Raw genomic sequence first — 15,873 nt, forward strand, 5'->3', positions numbered from 1 at the left:
TCTCAAACTGGCAGCCTTCCAGCTGTTGTGAAACTACAAGTCCCATCATGCCTCTGCCTGTAGGAGTCATGCTTGTAACTGTCAGCCTTGCAATGCCTCATGGGACTTGTAGTTTCACAACAGCTGGAGGGCCGCCAGTTTGAGACCCCTGCTTTAGTATACCAACCCCATTGCCTTATCACCGTCTAAGTTAACCCCTTTAAATGCCACAATATGACCTTGCAGAGAGCCAGGAGAGAAACTGCCTGCCGAAGATTTTTTTGTTTTCCTTCCTGTAAAGGATGCTGGAAGGTAAAAAAAATCTTCATCCTTTAGAATCACTTAAATGTCCAGCCCCTCCTAAGATTTACATAGTCCCGCTAGACTGTACAGCCAGGTTGATGACTTGAGTTTCCTGTGCTGCAGTGGAGCAATAAACCTTGGTCTGGTGAGTGTGGAGGCCATTGGAGTACAGTGACCTCATTGTCCAGTGGTGAGATGATTGGAGCTTTGTGACGACGTGCTTGCTGGGAGGGGCATCCAGCAGGAGGGAGGAGCCCGGAGTGGGACCCGAGAATAGTAGGATTGTAGCTGCTCTGTGCAAAACTGTTACACAGAGCAGGTAAGTATACCATGAAGGTAAAAAAAAAACCCTTGTGCCTTTACAACCACTTTAAATCCCCCTTTCTTCCCCATTCTGATGCTCGGTTTAAACTTCAGCAAGTCTTCTTCACCATGTCTAGATGCCTAAAAACTTTGAGTTGCTGCCATGTGATTGGCTGATTAGCAATTTAACAGGAGTACCTAATAAAGTGGCCGGTAAGTGTATAAAGGTGTATTACACTTTGTTATCTAGGCCTCGTTCACATGAGCGTACTGCAGCGTGTACCTGTGCGAGTTCCGTGTTTGCAAGCACAGAGGTTCGCAGGTGTTCTGTGCATCCGCATGCAGGCAGTCCCATTCATGTCGGCTGTGATGCAGCGGCTGCAGGCATACAGAATGGGACTGCCTGCACGTGGATGCACGGAACACCTATGCGTCCCCCATGTGGGTAAACATGGCCCTTGTATGGGTGCACGCTGTAGTACATTTGTGGGAACAACGCCTTAGGCCTGGGTTCACATATGTGCGGCCGCAGGTTCGTGCCTGGTGTCCGGCGCGTGTCTGTTCACCAGTTCAGGTCCGAATTTTTGCCTGAATTCGCACCAGAACTTGACCCAAACACGCACCGGACCCTTCTGCAATCCACTCCGTGGCCGCCCCGGACCTGTATGAACCGGCTCCATTGAGAGCCCAGTCACACTTGCATGACATGCGTATTGGATGCGGTAAAAACCACATCCGATTCGCAACATATATGAACGACGCCTCACGGTCAGGTGCAGCGATTTCCAGGCGGCTGCAGAACAGAAGACCCTACAATAGAGGGGGTTGACTCCTGTAGTAGACTCTGCTTCCTGTACATCCCAGCAAAGGGTTAACTCCCCCTGCACCTCACTAATAAGAGACTCCATTCTGTTGACACGGGGCGATTATAACGAACGTCTATCTTGTCTGGAACATATTTGACATTTTTGGAGATGATTGCAAAGCTGTGGACGGGCTTCGCTCTCCTCTCGTATACAAATATCGGTATTATTTAAATTAAAAGTAAAGCCCAGATGAGTTCAGCAACAGCTTGAAGCGAGGTGATTCGGGGCCGAGCGGCGAGCAAATATTCCAAACCGTTTAATTAGAGACTGAGGAGCTGCATTGCCAGGATGACCCCGGAGGGCCCCGGTTTGGTCTTCATTAATCCTGAAGTACAGAGGAGAGATGAGTAGAAATCTGAAGCACACATGAGAGATTTGTTATACCTGCCAAAAGATATTTGGGATTCACAAACACTATATGGCCAGAAGGATGTAGTACCCCCCCCCCCCAAAAAAAAAAAATCTTCGATCTCCCTCCAAATGATGGCGTTCAGGTGTCTCCAGTAAAGGTCCTGTTAATACTCCATGATCCACTTAAAGCGGTAGTATACCCGCAGAAAAAGAAACCTGTAAGGCAAAGGCATAATGAGCTAGTATGCACCGCATACTTTGCACCCAGATTAGGGATGGAGGGGCACCCCCCCCCCCCTCCCCCCACCTCATTTAGAGTCCCAGTATATGTAGATATAAATTCCTCCTCTCCTTGTGGCTGGAACAGGGATAGAGGGGAAATCTTCCAATGGAGACACTTGTACTGATATCGATTTTAAGAGAGTATTTTCCCTTACTTTGAAGAGATTTCCCCTCGCTTCCTGTGGGGTCTGCAGGACAGGAAATGAAGTGAAATCTCCCCAATGAGTTTTTAGCCATTCCCTATTCAACACAAACTTTTGGCTGTAGATAGCAATTAAATTATATCTATATACTGTTGATCAAATAAATGATCTTCTGAATTAGATTTTTTTGCCAGTACAGATCGTTCTATTTCTTAATGAGAACAAACCGTGTTTTTGTCTATTGAGCGCAATTCATTTTATGAAAGGTTTTTCCATTGACAACATCATTATCTTGAATGACCGCATTGTTGGCTATATGGCCAACATAAGTCTTGGTTCAGGTTTACAGTAACTCATATCGCCTCTCTTCCTTCAGTCTGCTCACCGCACAATGAGTCTGCCATTTCTTCATCCATTAAGCAGGACGGCGACTCGGGAAGCTCAACCAGGAAACTGTGGGGTTTCCTTCCCAGCTATACAGTGTGGGCAAAGCCCCCATTGGAAATCATAGGGCCCCCGTACAGCCTACCTGGCAGGACCCCCGTCCCTGAAAAGAGAGACGTACCTCTCAGCATTCTGCGAATATTGCAGAGTATGTCACCTTCTGCAGTTCCCAGGAAAATCTCCCATCATAATGCATTAGTAATTGTGCTGTGAAATGTGAACTTTAGACTGAGGTCGGGGGTCTTATTTTAGTAATGTCTGATAGGATCATGTTGGCAAGTGAAAAACAGTGGAGCCTCTGAGACTTGGTGATTGCACATTGATGCATGAGGTTTAGGCTAAGGTCAGGGGAAGCATGAGGTTTAGGCTAAGGTCAGGGGAAGCATGAGGTTTAGGCTAAGGTCAGGGGGAGCATGAGGATAGGCTAAGGTCAAGGGGAGCATGAGGGTTGGGCTAAGGTCAGGGGGAGCATGAGGTTTAGGCTAAGGTCATAAGGTCAGGGGGAGCATGAGGGTTGGGCTAAGGTCAGGGGGAGCATGAGGGTTGGGCTAAGGTCAGGGGGAGCATGAGGGTTGGGCTAAGGTCAGGGGGAGCATGAGGGTTGGGCTAAGGTCAGGGGGAGCATGAGGATAGGCTAAGGTCAGGGGGAGCATGAGGGTTGGGCTAAGGTCAGGGGGAGCATGAGGGTTGGGCTAAGGTCAGGGGGAGCATGAGGGTTGGGCTAAGGTCAGGGGGAGCATGAGGGTTGGGCTAAGGTCAGGGGGAGCATGAGGTTTAGGCTAAGGTCAGGGGGAGCATGAGGTTTAGGCTAAGGTCAGGGGGAGCATGAGGATAGGCTGAGGTCAAGGGGAGCATAAGGATAGGCTAAGGTCAGGGGGAGCATGAGAATAGGCTAAGGTCAGGGGGTGCATGAGGGTTGGGCTAAGGTCAGGGGGAGCATGAGTTTAGGCTAAGGTCAGGGGGAGCATGAGTTTAGGCTAAGGTCAGGGGGAGCATGAGTTTAGGCTAAGGTCAGGGGAAGCATGAGGATAGGCTAAGGTCAGGGGAAGCATGAGGATAGCCTAAGGTCAGGGGGAGCATGAGAATAGGCTAAGGTCAGGGGGAGCATGAGAATAGGCTAAGGTCAGGGGGAGCATGAGGGTTGGGCTAAGGTCAGGGGGAGCATGAGGGTGGGCTCAAGTCAGGGGGAGCATGAGGGTTGGGCTAAGGTCAGGGGAAGCATGAAGGTTGGGCTAAGGTCAGGGGGAGCATGAGGGTTGGGCTAAGGTCAGGGGGAGCATGAGGGTTGGGCTAAGGTCAGGGGGAGCATGAGGGTTGGGCTAAGGTCAGGGGGAGCATGAGGGTTGGGCTAAGGTCAGGGGGAGCATGAAGGTTGGGCTAAGGTCAGGGGGAGCATGAGGGTTGGGCTAAGGTCAGGGGGAGCATGAGGGTTGGGCTAAGGTCAGGGGGAGCATGAGGGTTGGGCTAAGGTCAGGGGGAGCATGAGGGTTGGGCTAAGGTCAGGGGGAGCATGAGGTTTAGGCTAAGGTCAGGGGGAGCATGAGGATAGGCTAAGGTCAGGGGAAGCATGAGGATAGGCTAAGGTCAAGGGGAGCATAAGGATAGGCTAAGGTCAGGGGGAGCATGAGAATAGGCTAAGGTCAGGGGGAGCATGAGGGTTGGGCTAAGGTCAGGGGGAGCATGAGTTTAGGCTAAGGTCAGGGGGAGCATGAGTTTAGGCTAAGGTCAGGGGGAGCATGAGTTTAGGCTAAGGTCAGGGGAAGCATGAGGATAGGCTAAGGTCAGGGGAAGCATGAGGATAGGCTAAGGTCAGGGGGAGCATGAGAATAGGCTAAGGTCAGGGGGAGCATGAGAATAGGCTAAGGTCAGGGGGAGCATGAGGGCTGGGCTAAGGTCAGGGGGAGCATGAGGGCTGGGCTAAGGTCAGGGGGAGCATGAGGGTGGGCTCAAGTCAGGGGGAGCATGAGGGTTGGGCTCAAGTCAGGGGGAGCATGAGGGTTGGGCTAAGGTCAGGGGGAGCATGAAGGTTGGGCTAAGGTCAGGGGGAGCATGAGGGTTGGGCTAAGATCAGGGGGAGCATGAGGGTTGGGCTAAGGTCAGGGGGAGCATGAGGGTTGGGCTAAGGTCAGGGGGAGCATGAGGGTTGGGCTAAGGTCAGGGGGAGCATGAGGGTTGGGCTAAGGTCAGGGGGAGAATGAGGGTTAGGCTAAGGTCCCTTAAACGACCGAAACATCCCTTAAATGAACCCTTAAACCCAAGTGAAGGCTCAATGTTCTGTTTGGATAAATGCTGCTATTTGTAAAGCAGGTAAGTGGCTGGCATAGTCCTGGATCCGCCCCTTTGTATGTGTTTGGAAACCTATCGGGTGAACTTTTTTCCCCCATGTAGATCGTGCTTGCTTGGGGGATATTATAAACCGTTTACATAAGCTTAGTTTAAGTTGGGCTCTCATCATATTCTGGATGAATAGTTTCTTTGCTGGGTGGGGCAGAAGCTGCAAGGAAATAGTGCTTACTGCTTGGCCACTGTGCTGCCACTTCATCTCTTTCACTTGGCTCATATGATGATGGGAGATTTGAACTATTAACCCCTTAACACAAACACATTTTGTATATGCGGTGGCAAAAGGGTGGGCTTTAACCACTTCAGCTCCGGAAGATTTACCTCCCCTTTATGACCAGGCCATTTTTTGTGATACGGCACTGTTACTTTAACTGTCAATTGCGCAGTCCTGATGTAGAGCACTGAGGTGATGTGAACTTTTTTTTTTTTTTCTTTTAGGTGGAGTTTTTTGAGCCGTTTTGGGACAGCGGTGAACCTCGATTTGGAGAAAAAGGGGCAAAGGGTTGGAGCTCATGGATGCGCCAGCAAGAGAAAGGAGGCTGGGTGGCTGTCAATAACCTGGGTAATCTTGCTATACCTTTCTAGTAGATGGAATTTCTTGGTTTGGTCTTCAGGACTTTCTAACATGTCCTGCTGTCCCGTTATCTGCACATATGCAGCAATTAAAATGCTCCTCTGGTACTAAGTGACACACCTGTAATGCTGCACTATAGGCCTCTAGTACGCTGGCCATGTAGCCCACTTACAAAGTGAAATATACAAACGTATACCGCGCTGTCCAAAAGTGCAAAGATAGCAGCCAGCACAGCAGTGATTCAAAATGCAGAGATAAATATGTGAAAGTAAAATTGGGGTTCCACCCAAAAAAACATAAATACCCGAAAAATTCTAAAAAAAAAAAAAAAAAAATTTGGATATTTTTTTTTTTTTTTTTTTTTACTTACCTCTAAATGCCTGTTGCTAGGTGGTCCCTCGTAGTCTGCCTCTTCCCTTGCCTGGGCTGGTGACATCACTTCCCCCTCGGCACAGGAAGGGCTCCGCTTTGCTCCCTCCCTCCTGTCAATCATCTGGGACATATTACAGGTCCCAGGTGATTGAGCGGCTAATCACGGCGCGCGGTGCCGCTCGCGCATGCGCAGTGGGTGCCAGGCTGTGAAGCCACAGCCCGGCGCCCACAGTTGAAATGCCGGCGCCGATGAGCGGAGGGGGACGAGCGGGGCTTCGATCCCCCGCATCGCTGGACCCAGGGACAGGTAAGTGTCCAATTAAAAGTCAGCAGCTGCAGTATTTGTAGCTGCTGACTTTTAATTTTTTTTTTTTTTTTAATGGACCCCCTGGGTGCAACTCCTCTTAAAGTGCAGCGCTAAACTATGAGTACAATTCTATTAAATAAAATGTACAAAAATAAGTACCCGTAAATGTCCATAAGTGAAAATATGGGGACCAATGTAGGTCCTAATAGTGATAAACCAATAAGTAGTCCAGTGGAATGAAAAAAACAATCCTGGTGTATCGAAACAATAATATATCAGACTGTGAGTGTCAAATAATTAGTGAAAATTGATAGACGATCCACCACCAAAGTCACCAATCGCTTACTGGATCGATTGAACTCAGATAGCTGTACACCTAATGAGTCAATCAAGGCTGTTGTGAGATACCAGGGATGGTTCAGGCTCACAGCAAAGGCTCAATCTACAGGGGGTGTTCAGACCAGTGGATATCAGCAGATAGGACAATACATAGGGCAGACAGCCCAATCATTCGATATGGAAAGAAAAAGGAGGGCACATAGTGTAATTCCGTAGGGAATGAATGAAATTTAATCAGAAAATATAAAGGTTACACTCACATTTCCAAAGATAAAAACAGCGCTTGTAAGACAGTAACAGCAGATCAGCTAGACTTCCCGACGTGTTTCGCCTCAACAGGACATCATCTGGGGTCTGATGATGGCCCCAACAGTTCCTGTGCCTGCAGTTTGGTTCCCCCCTTCATCGGACCCCTGGCCTTACGGTCCCTGGACGGGACCACCACCAGCGGTGCTCCAGTTTTCTTTGTCCAACGGCTTTGTGCTAGGTTTCTCTAAACCCCTGTGTCATCCATGCGGCTCCAGCCTCCAGGTACTGTCAGTTTTTTAAAGCCAAGTCTCTGCATGAAGATCAATTGACTGCTGTATGCCTCAAAAGTCTCGGAGTCATTTTTGACTCAGAAATGTCAATGGATGCACAAATTGGATCAGTAGTCAGCGGATCTCGCCACCTTTTTCGCCTGCTACACAGACTCATCCCCTTCGTTCCTAAAGAGGACAAAGCAGCAGTAGTTGGAACCATCATTAATTCCAGACTCGACTACGCAAACTCCCTCTACGTCCGAACTACCTAAATACCAGATTGCACGCCTACAACTCATCCAAAACACCGCAGCAAGACTGATAACAGGGAAAAAAAGCCTGGGAACCCATTTCCCCATCCCTGAGGAGCATACATTGGCTAACCATAAAGGATCGGATCACATTCAAGACCCTCTGCCTCACCCACAAATGCCTACATGGAAGCGTGCCTCAATACCTATGCGAGAAAATAAAACGCTACGTACCTAATCGCAGTCTTCGATCAACCCACCAAAACCTACTCCCAAATCCCTCTACAAATCAAAGGGAGAATGAAGATTCGCAGTCAAAGGACCACGGCTATGGAACACTCTACCGACCAACATCCGTATGGAAGAAAACCATCAGGCCTTCAGGAAGAAACTCAAGACCTACCTCTTCTAACAAGCTGGACCCACAGGATGGACCAAGCGCCTTGAGGCGATTCAGTTCGCATTTGCAAGTTTTACAACTTTTTACAAGTCATTCATTCATTCATTTATTCATTCATGACTTGGTGAACATTTTATTATTTTTTTTAACAATAATAAAAAGTTTTTACTTTGCCTCTGAGGGTCCTATTTATGTCTGCTGATTAGCGCTGTTCACCCCTTTTGATTATATCTTCTGTCCTCATTTGTCTGAGTTTTGGACAGCAGTGGCCACAGCTACATTTTAATTTTTCTTTTTGACTTTTCACTTGGCCTCTGGTCTGTGCGCCTGGATTTTTGTGTTTAGTAAATCTCTCTCCTTTATGTTATTAGCACTCAATGCAACTTTCAGCCGCTCAGTTTTGCAGGGTTGATCATTGCACCTGCACCTAAATGCCAGAGTTTAGTGCATCCAAGGCTAAACAGCCAGTGTGGCCATGGGCATCCGCAGGTAGGGGCAAGGGGGGTCAAGTGCCCCCCCTGAAATCAGGGATCGGAGCTTAAATTCAGTACAGTTGCTTTGCTATCGGGGTGCACGCAGCCCGCACCCAGGTGCCACCTGCCAGTGGGGTGACACCATCAAGGTGCTGTCAAGCCCACCCATCAGTGTAATCTGACTTCGGACTCTTTTCCCTGCTCAGTCCAGCAGAGAACTCAGTGGCTCTGTGACAGGAGAAAGGCGAGCTGCGGGCTATCAGAGGTTTCCCCCGCCTGCCCCCCTTTCTCCTGTCAGGGAGAAGAGGCGGCGGCTCTCACCAGGTTCCCCATCCAGCTTCCTGCCTGCTCTGTTCCTTCCCTATTGGCCATAACTGAGGGAAAAACAAAGGAGACTAGGAGAGCATCATGGGACATGTAGCCCCACAGATGGGCGGCCCCATTTTACACAAGGAGGAGGCTACAGCTCGATCAAGCGAGAGATTGAGGGACTGTGGCCTGGAAAAAAGCTGGGGGAGAGAGCTCTACAGGACCAAGAACGAGGAGTGTGCTGGGCAGAAGCCAGAGAGAGAGCCACGCTGCCCAGCGCCACCAGAGAGAGAGCCACGCTGCCCAGCACCACCAGAGAGAGAGAGAGACTGAGACACTACCAGAGTACAGACATGCTACACTACTGACCAGAGTCGCCCCCCCGGGAACCCAGAGTGAGCGATCGTCCAGCCGGAGGAATCACTGCTGTCGCTTCGCTGGGTCTGGTAAAAGGGCCTATTGGCCATTATCCATTACTTATCCTAGGGACTGTACTACGTCTGCAGTCTCTGACCATGATAATGTGATAATGACATTATTGTTGAAAAGGGGCGGTGCATGGGTGACCCGAAAATTATGCCGCCCCTGAAAAAAGTTCTGCGGACGCCCATGAGTGCGGCCTAAATGTGACTGTTCTAAATGGGTGGGGGACATACCGGAGCTGGACGAGGACAACTGGAGGGAGATTTGGGACTTTCCCTTCTCCCCTCTGGTCTCAGCTAGGGACAAACTGGTCCAATACAAAGCTGTGCATAGAGCTCACTACACGCCTCACAGGCTGCTCCAGATGTCGCCGGCGCATTCTTCGGCGTGCTGGCGTTGCTCCTACCAACCGGGTGACTTTTTCCACATTTTTTTTTTTTTTTTGGGTTTGCCCAGCAATCGAACATTATTAGAAATGAGTACTTCAGGTGATTCACGAAGTCTCGTGTTCCTTAGGATCCTAAATATTGTCTGCTGGGGCTGGTGGAACAACTGTCAATGCTCAGAGCCAGGAAAATACTCATATCCCTGCTATTGTACTATGCTCGTAAGGCCATTACGATGAACTGGAAAGAATCGTCTCCCCCCCTCTGTCAGATTCTGGAAAAGCCTAGTGAGTGCCAGTTTTCCCCTGTATAAAGCCACCTACTCGGGCATGGGTTGTCCACAAAAATTTGAAAAGGTATGGACCTGTTGGCTAGATAATACCACGGCAACTGATGCAGTAACCAATTCCTAAGATTAACACTATATCTCTAGTCTGTTAGTATATTGACCCAACCAGGGGCGGACTGACCATTTGGGCACTCGGGCACTGCCCGAGGGCCCCATGCCACTAAGGGGCCCCATCAGGGTTGCCAGCCTCAATAAAACCAGGGACAGTATGTAAAAATCTGTGTTTTTTTTTTTTTTTTTTTTTAAATCCCAAGATTATAGCTGCCCCGCCTCTCCAGTACCTTTGTGTGTATACTGTGTAACCCCATAATCTATTGCCTGGGGGCCCCATAATCTCCTATTGCCTGGGGGCCCCATGAGTAGTCAGTCCGCCCCTGGACCCAACTACTCTCATGCTGACATTATACTGTTGGTACCAATTTGAGCACAGATTCTCCTGAACTGAACCTCCCCCCACATTGGGGTTATAGTATAAGTTAGTTTGTTTATTTTGTATGTTGTGCCCTGTTGCGGTATGTTGCCGCATCAGAAGAACTGCTCCTGCGTGGGCAAAGGTTTGGCTAATTTTGTATGCTAATGAAAAATTTAATAACAAAGATTTTGCAAAAAAAAAAAATGTGACTGTTCTAGCTTTAGAAAGCCTTCTGATGGATGAAGAAGGCAGGAAAAGGGCAGAAATGGTGGACAATTTACCGTAAAGTCGTGTGCACATCTTTCTTTTGCTTTCCAACATGTAAAGTGGTCGTTTTGGGAATGTTTAGTGATTGAAAACAACCTGATATAAAAGCAGGATCTTTTTAAAGTGGAACTCCTCTTTGATTTAATCATTGGGGGATGTGTCTTTTCAGGGTTGGAGGAAGAGGAGGACGTGGAGGAGGAGCTTGATATAAAAGACAAGAGTCTTCCCCGTCATAAGATCTGGCTGGACATGGAGAGCTTGCGGGAGGCTAGACATTTCTTACCATGGCGAGCGGACCCAGATAAGAAGCAGACGGAGGAAGACTGCGAGGATCCCGAGAGACAGGTGAGAGAGTACACACCCCTTCCAGTCATCAGGTAAAGGACTTGGTTTAACCACTTCCGCTCCAGAAGATTTACCCCCCCTACTTTAACTGACAATTGCACGGCCATGTGACGCTGTACACAAATAAAATTGTCCTTTTTTTTTTTTTTTTTTTATCACGTTTGTGGTTTTTATTTTTTGCGCTATGAACAAAAAAACAGCCAATTAAAAAAAATTAAACATATCCAATAAAAAAATTTAGGCCAATATGTATTCTGCTACATATTTTTGGTAAAAAAAAAATCGCAATAAGCGTATATTGATTGGTTTACACAATCAATATACGCCTCTTAGTGTATCTCACACTAAGATAGAGAAATATATTCTCTTATCTGTTGCGTCTCTGAACCTTGATCGTGTCCTGAAGAAGCCTAACGGCGAAATGCATAGACGCACAAGGGCTCACTGCACATAAGATGCACATATGTGATGGTTTTATCTCCTTTTTTTGAATATTGTATAATATTTTCAATAAAATTGATTGCTTTCATCAGATTTTCTCTTGATTGTTTCCAAGCCTAAAAAGTCTGCTATTTTGGTAATACGCAGTAGTACCTAATTTTTGTCTCTGGTTTGCGCAATAGTTATAGCATCTACAAAATAGGGGACAGTTTTATGGCATTTTTATTATTATTTATTATTAATGGGCGATTTTTATCGTGACTGCTGCATTATATTGGACACTTTTGACACTATTTTGGGACCATTGTCATTTATACAGCGATCAGTGCTATAAAAATAAGGAAGGGGGTTAAACACATGAGGGCGATCAAGGGGTTAAGTGTGTCCTAGGGAGTGATTCTAACTGTGTGTGTGTGTGGGGGGGGGGTGGGCTTCCACTAAAATGACAGCGATAACTGCTCCCGATGACAGGGAGGAGTGATCTCTGTCTTATCACAAGGCAGAACGGGGAAATGCCTTGTTTACCTAGGGCAATTCCTCATTCAGCGGCTCCGAGACAAGATCGCCGGACATCGAGACCGCCGGTTCCCGCGGGCACGGTCACGCACCTGCTAGCCCCGCTAATTAAAGGCAACGTACAGGCTCGCCCATTTGCCCACCGCTGCCATTGTGCCGACGTATACAAACTCTGAATAGATTTATGGAATTTTTTAAAATGTATTTTTCTTACCGTACTAGTAATGGCGGCGATCGGTGACTTATAGTGGCTACTGCGATATTGCGGCGGACAAATCGGACACTAACTGGCACTTTTTGGGGACCTGTGACACCAATACAGGGATCAGCGCTACGAAATATGCACTGTCACTGTACTAACACCGTCAGGGAAGGGGGTTAACATCGGGGGCGATCAAAGAGTTAAACGTGCTTCCTAACTGTGTGGGAGGGGCTTGTACTGTGAGAAGACAGAGATCTGTGTTCCTGCTTAGCTCTCGGGAATGATTGGCGGGTCCCGGTGGACATCGGGTTTTTGATGTTCCGGTGATGTTTCGATGATGCTTTTTTTGCAAAGCAGGGACGAGGATCCATGTCTTCCCCTAGTGAAAGCACCTCCCACACTGTACAAAAACACTGGTTAGGCACAGCGTTAACCCTTTGATCGCCCCCTGATGTTAACCCCTGCCCAACCAGTGTCAGTATAGTGACAGGGCATATTTTTTTTTTAGCCTTGATCACTGTATTAGTGTCATCGGTTCCCAAAAAGTGTCAGAATGTCCACCGCAATATCGCAGTCCCGCTATCAGTTGCTGATCGCCACCATTACTAGTAAATAAATAAATGAATAAAAATATTCCATAGTTTGTAGACGCTATAACTTTTGCGTATACCAATCCTGAAGGGGCTCAGGTAAGTAAAACGGGGGGGCTGAGGGGCCGGTGACTGCCGGATGTTTCTTCGCCTTAATGCATAGGATGCATTAGGGTGAAAAAACACGAGGGTTTACAACCCCTTTAAGTTAGTTAGTTCAGATTTTAGAATTTTCGGGTTTTTGGATTTTAGAATTTTTAAATATTTGGAAAAAAAATTTAAACGGGTTTTCGTTAATTCGGATATTTCCGAATTAACGAATTTGTCGAAATTTGTTATGTGCAATTCGTTTTGTTCCAAATTCGTTTGTCTATCAATCAATATACACTTATTTTACCAAAAATATCTAGCAGAATACATATTGGCCTAAATTGATTAAGAATTTTTTTTTTCTATTGGATATGTTTTATAGCAAAAAGTAAAATTTTTTTTTTTGTATATATAGCGCCAAAAAAACCCACCAAAAAATGCAGAAGTGATCAAATACCACCAAAAGAAAGCTCTATTTCTGGGAAAAAAAGGACATTCATTTTATATGGGTATAGTGTCGCACGACTGCACAGTTGTCAGTTAAAGTAACACAGTACCGTATCGCAAAAAATGGCCTGGTCATGAAGGGGGGGGGTAAATCTTCAGAAGGTGCAGTGGTTAATAATACCAGCCCATTCCAGTACCCCACCTCCATTTTTTTGTTTTGAAAAAACAAAACAAAACTATATATATTTTGAAAGTGAAAAAAAGTCTTCCTGCCAAACCTGTAGATTTTCATTTGAATAGTGATAATTTGGCTGTAGACGGAGTTCGGAGCGCCGTGTCCATTGAGGACTCTATTAATGAGATCTTCCTGTCAGAATTTCAAGTTCTTTTTCTGCCTACAGGGTTTGTTTTCATAAAATTGTAACCTGTAGTTACATAGTTACATAGTAGGTGAGGTTGAAAAAAGACACAAGTCCATCAAGTCCAACCTATGTGTGTGATTATATGTCATTATTACATTGTATATCCCTGTATGTTGCGGTTGTTCAGGTGATTATCTAATAGTTTCTTGAAACGATCGATGCTCCCCGATGTACGGTTGCTGCTGAATGGATATTCTCACTGTGCAATTTTATGATACTAAATGATTAAATAATCCAGCAGGCATGGAAGGAACTTCTTATAATGGGCATCACAAGTAGCAGGTAAAGCACTGAATGTATAATATACCGTATTTATCGGCGTATAACACGCACATTAATTTTAAGAGGGATGTTTCAGGAAAAAAACTCTGCAGCCTAGAGGGGACAGGGAGGGGGACGGGACAAGCACCGACAGATTATATACAGTTAGAATCTCCTATGATAGACAGAACAATGATCCAATGGTGGCCCAGGAGACGGGACTTCCTTTTACAGAGGCCGCCAAGTAAACGGGAGATTCTCACTGTATTTAATCTGACAGCACTCGTCCCGCCCCCCTCCATGTCCCCTCCGAGGCATCTAAAATTGAAGTATTGGCGTATAACATGCACACGCCATTTACACCCAATTTTTAGGGTGAAAATGTGAGTGTTATACGCCAATAAATACAGTATTTGCCCAGCATTCAGCTTTAGAGCTCCGGGATCACCAACCCCAACTTATCAATGGCATAAAAAAAACAACCTAAATGCCCTTGTTATGTCATTAAAGCTATGGTAATGTATTTCTCCAGTCACGAGCCTTCTTTCCGCTTCCATTTATTATTGGTACTTGTATAGCGCCGCCAATTTACGCAGCGCTTTATACACTATATTGTCAAAAGTATTGCGACTGGCCTGCACAGAGTCCTGACCTTCACCCGGTAAAACACCTTTGGCATGAATTCGAGCGGAGACTGCGAGCCAGGCCTTCTCGTCCAACATCAGTGCCTGACCTCACAAATGCGCTTCTGGAAGAACGGTCAAACATTCCCATAGACACACTCCTAAACCTTGTGGACGGCCTTCCCAGAAGAGTTGAAGCTGTTATAGCTGCAAAAGGTGGGCCAACTAAATATTGAACCCTACAGACTAAGACTGGGATGCCATTAAAGTGGAGTTCCACCCACTTTTTGTCAGCACCTACTGTATATCTGCTGTATTCCTTTTTCACTTCCTCCTCCCTGGCCGTGGCCCATCGCATCATTTCCTGTTTGCAATGCCTTCTGGGAAGGGGCGGCAACTTCCTCTGACACTGCCGTTGCTATGGAAACCTGACCTGATACCTATTACACTGCTTGTGCTGCACTGAGCATGTGCGAGATCTGCAAGGATGAGATCCAGGAAGAAATACAGTCTGGCTTCAGATGCCCACACTTAAGATGGCCACGGCCTGCTGTAAGTTTATAAAATAACAAACTACTGCTATAAACTAACAAAACAGACCTTAGTTTACAGACTAACTTTACTAGAATACATTAAGCTTGTGTATTATAGGGGTATTTTTATTTAAAAACTATAATTTCGGCCGGAACACCACTTTAAAGTTCATGTGCGTGTGAAGGCAGGTGTCCCAATACTTTTGACAATATAGTGTATTTATTATACATTCACATTGATCCCCGCCCTCAAGGATACAATCCAAGGTTCCTAACTCACATTCATACCTACACATACACATACTAAGGCCAATTTAGACAGGAGACAAAATAAAATGGTTGTAAACCTCTCATTGTCACTTTTACCTACAGATAAGTCTAGAATAAGGCTTACCTATAGGTACTGTAATTATCTCCTAAATGTGCGCCGTTTAGGAGATATTTACCTTGTAGTGCGCCGGTGATGTCATCGGTGCATGCGCTGTGAAGGAACAGCCCTCCTTGCCATTTCTTCACTAGCAAGTGCCGTGACTGACGGCTCCCGCATGCACACGCGTGGGAGTGACGTCACATGACTCCGGCCAGTCACAGAGCCGGAGTCCGCGGACCTGGAAGGAAGGGGAGTGAAGGTGGATGCGGGGACATCACAGGCTTCGTTGGCAGGTAAGTGCCACATAGTGGGCTAGGATGTGATGCATACTAGCCCATTATGCTTTTACTTTGCAGGGGGAAAAAAGAGGAAGTAAAACCCATCAGGGTTTACTTCCTTTTTAACCTACCAGCGTGCCTTTGGAGTGTGGGAGGAAACCGGAGTACCCAGAGGAAACCCACACAGGTACAGGGAGAACATGCAAACTCCAGGCAGGTAGTACTATGGTTGGGATTCAAACCGGCAGCCCTAGATACTGCTAGGCGGACTTGCTAGTCACTATGCTGCCCCGGGCACATGGGGCCGGATTCTTCTTGGGGTGTCCTTGTCACTGCCTGTATGACATTGGACCTTTCC

The 15,873-nt window shown here is 46.9% G+C and overlaps 1 protein-coding gene across 1 annotated transcript in view; it reads left to right on the forward strand.

Moving 5' to 3' along the window:
* Nucleotides 1-15,873, forward strand: part of NRDE2 (NRDE-2, necessary for RNA interference, domain containing) — a 133,664-nt gene that overhangs the window by 101,562 nt on the left and 16,229 nt on the right. The window contains exons 9-10 of the mRNA XM_073608917.1: nt 5,453-5,576; nt 10,567-10,742. Of these exons, the coding sequence (XP_073465018.1) occupies nt 5,453-5,576; nt 10,567-10,742 (300 nt within the window). The remainder of the gene's footprint in view (nt 1-5,452; nt 5,577-10,566; nt 10,743-15,873) is intronic.

The sequence above is a fragment of the Aquarana catesbeiana genome, linkage group LG13 (assembly GCF_042186555.1).
Source record: "Aquarana catesbeiana isolate 2022-GZ linkage group LG13, ASM4218655v1, whole genome shotgun sequence".
NCBI lineage: Eukaryota > Metazoa > Chordata > Amphibia > Anura > Ranidae > Aquarana > Aquarana catesbeiana.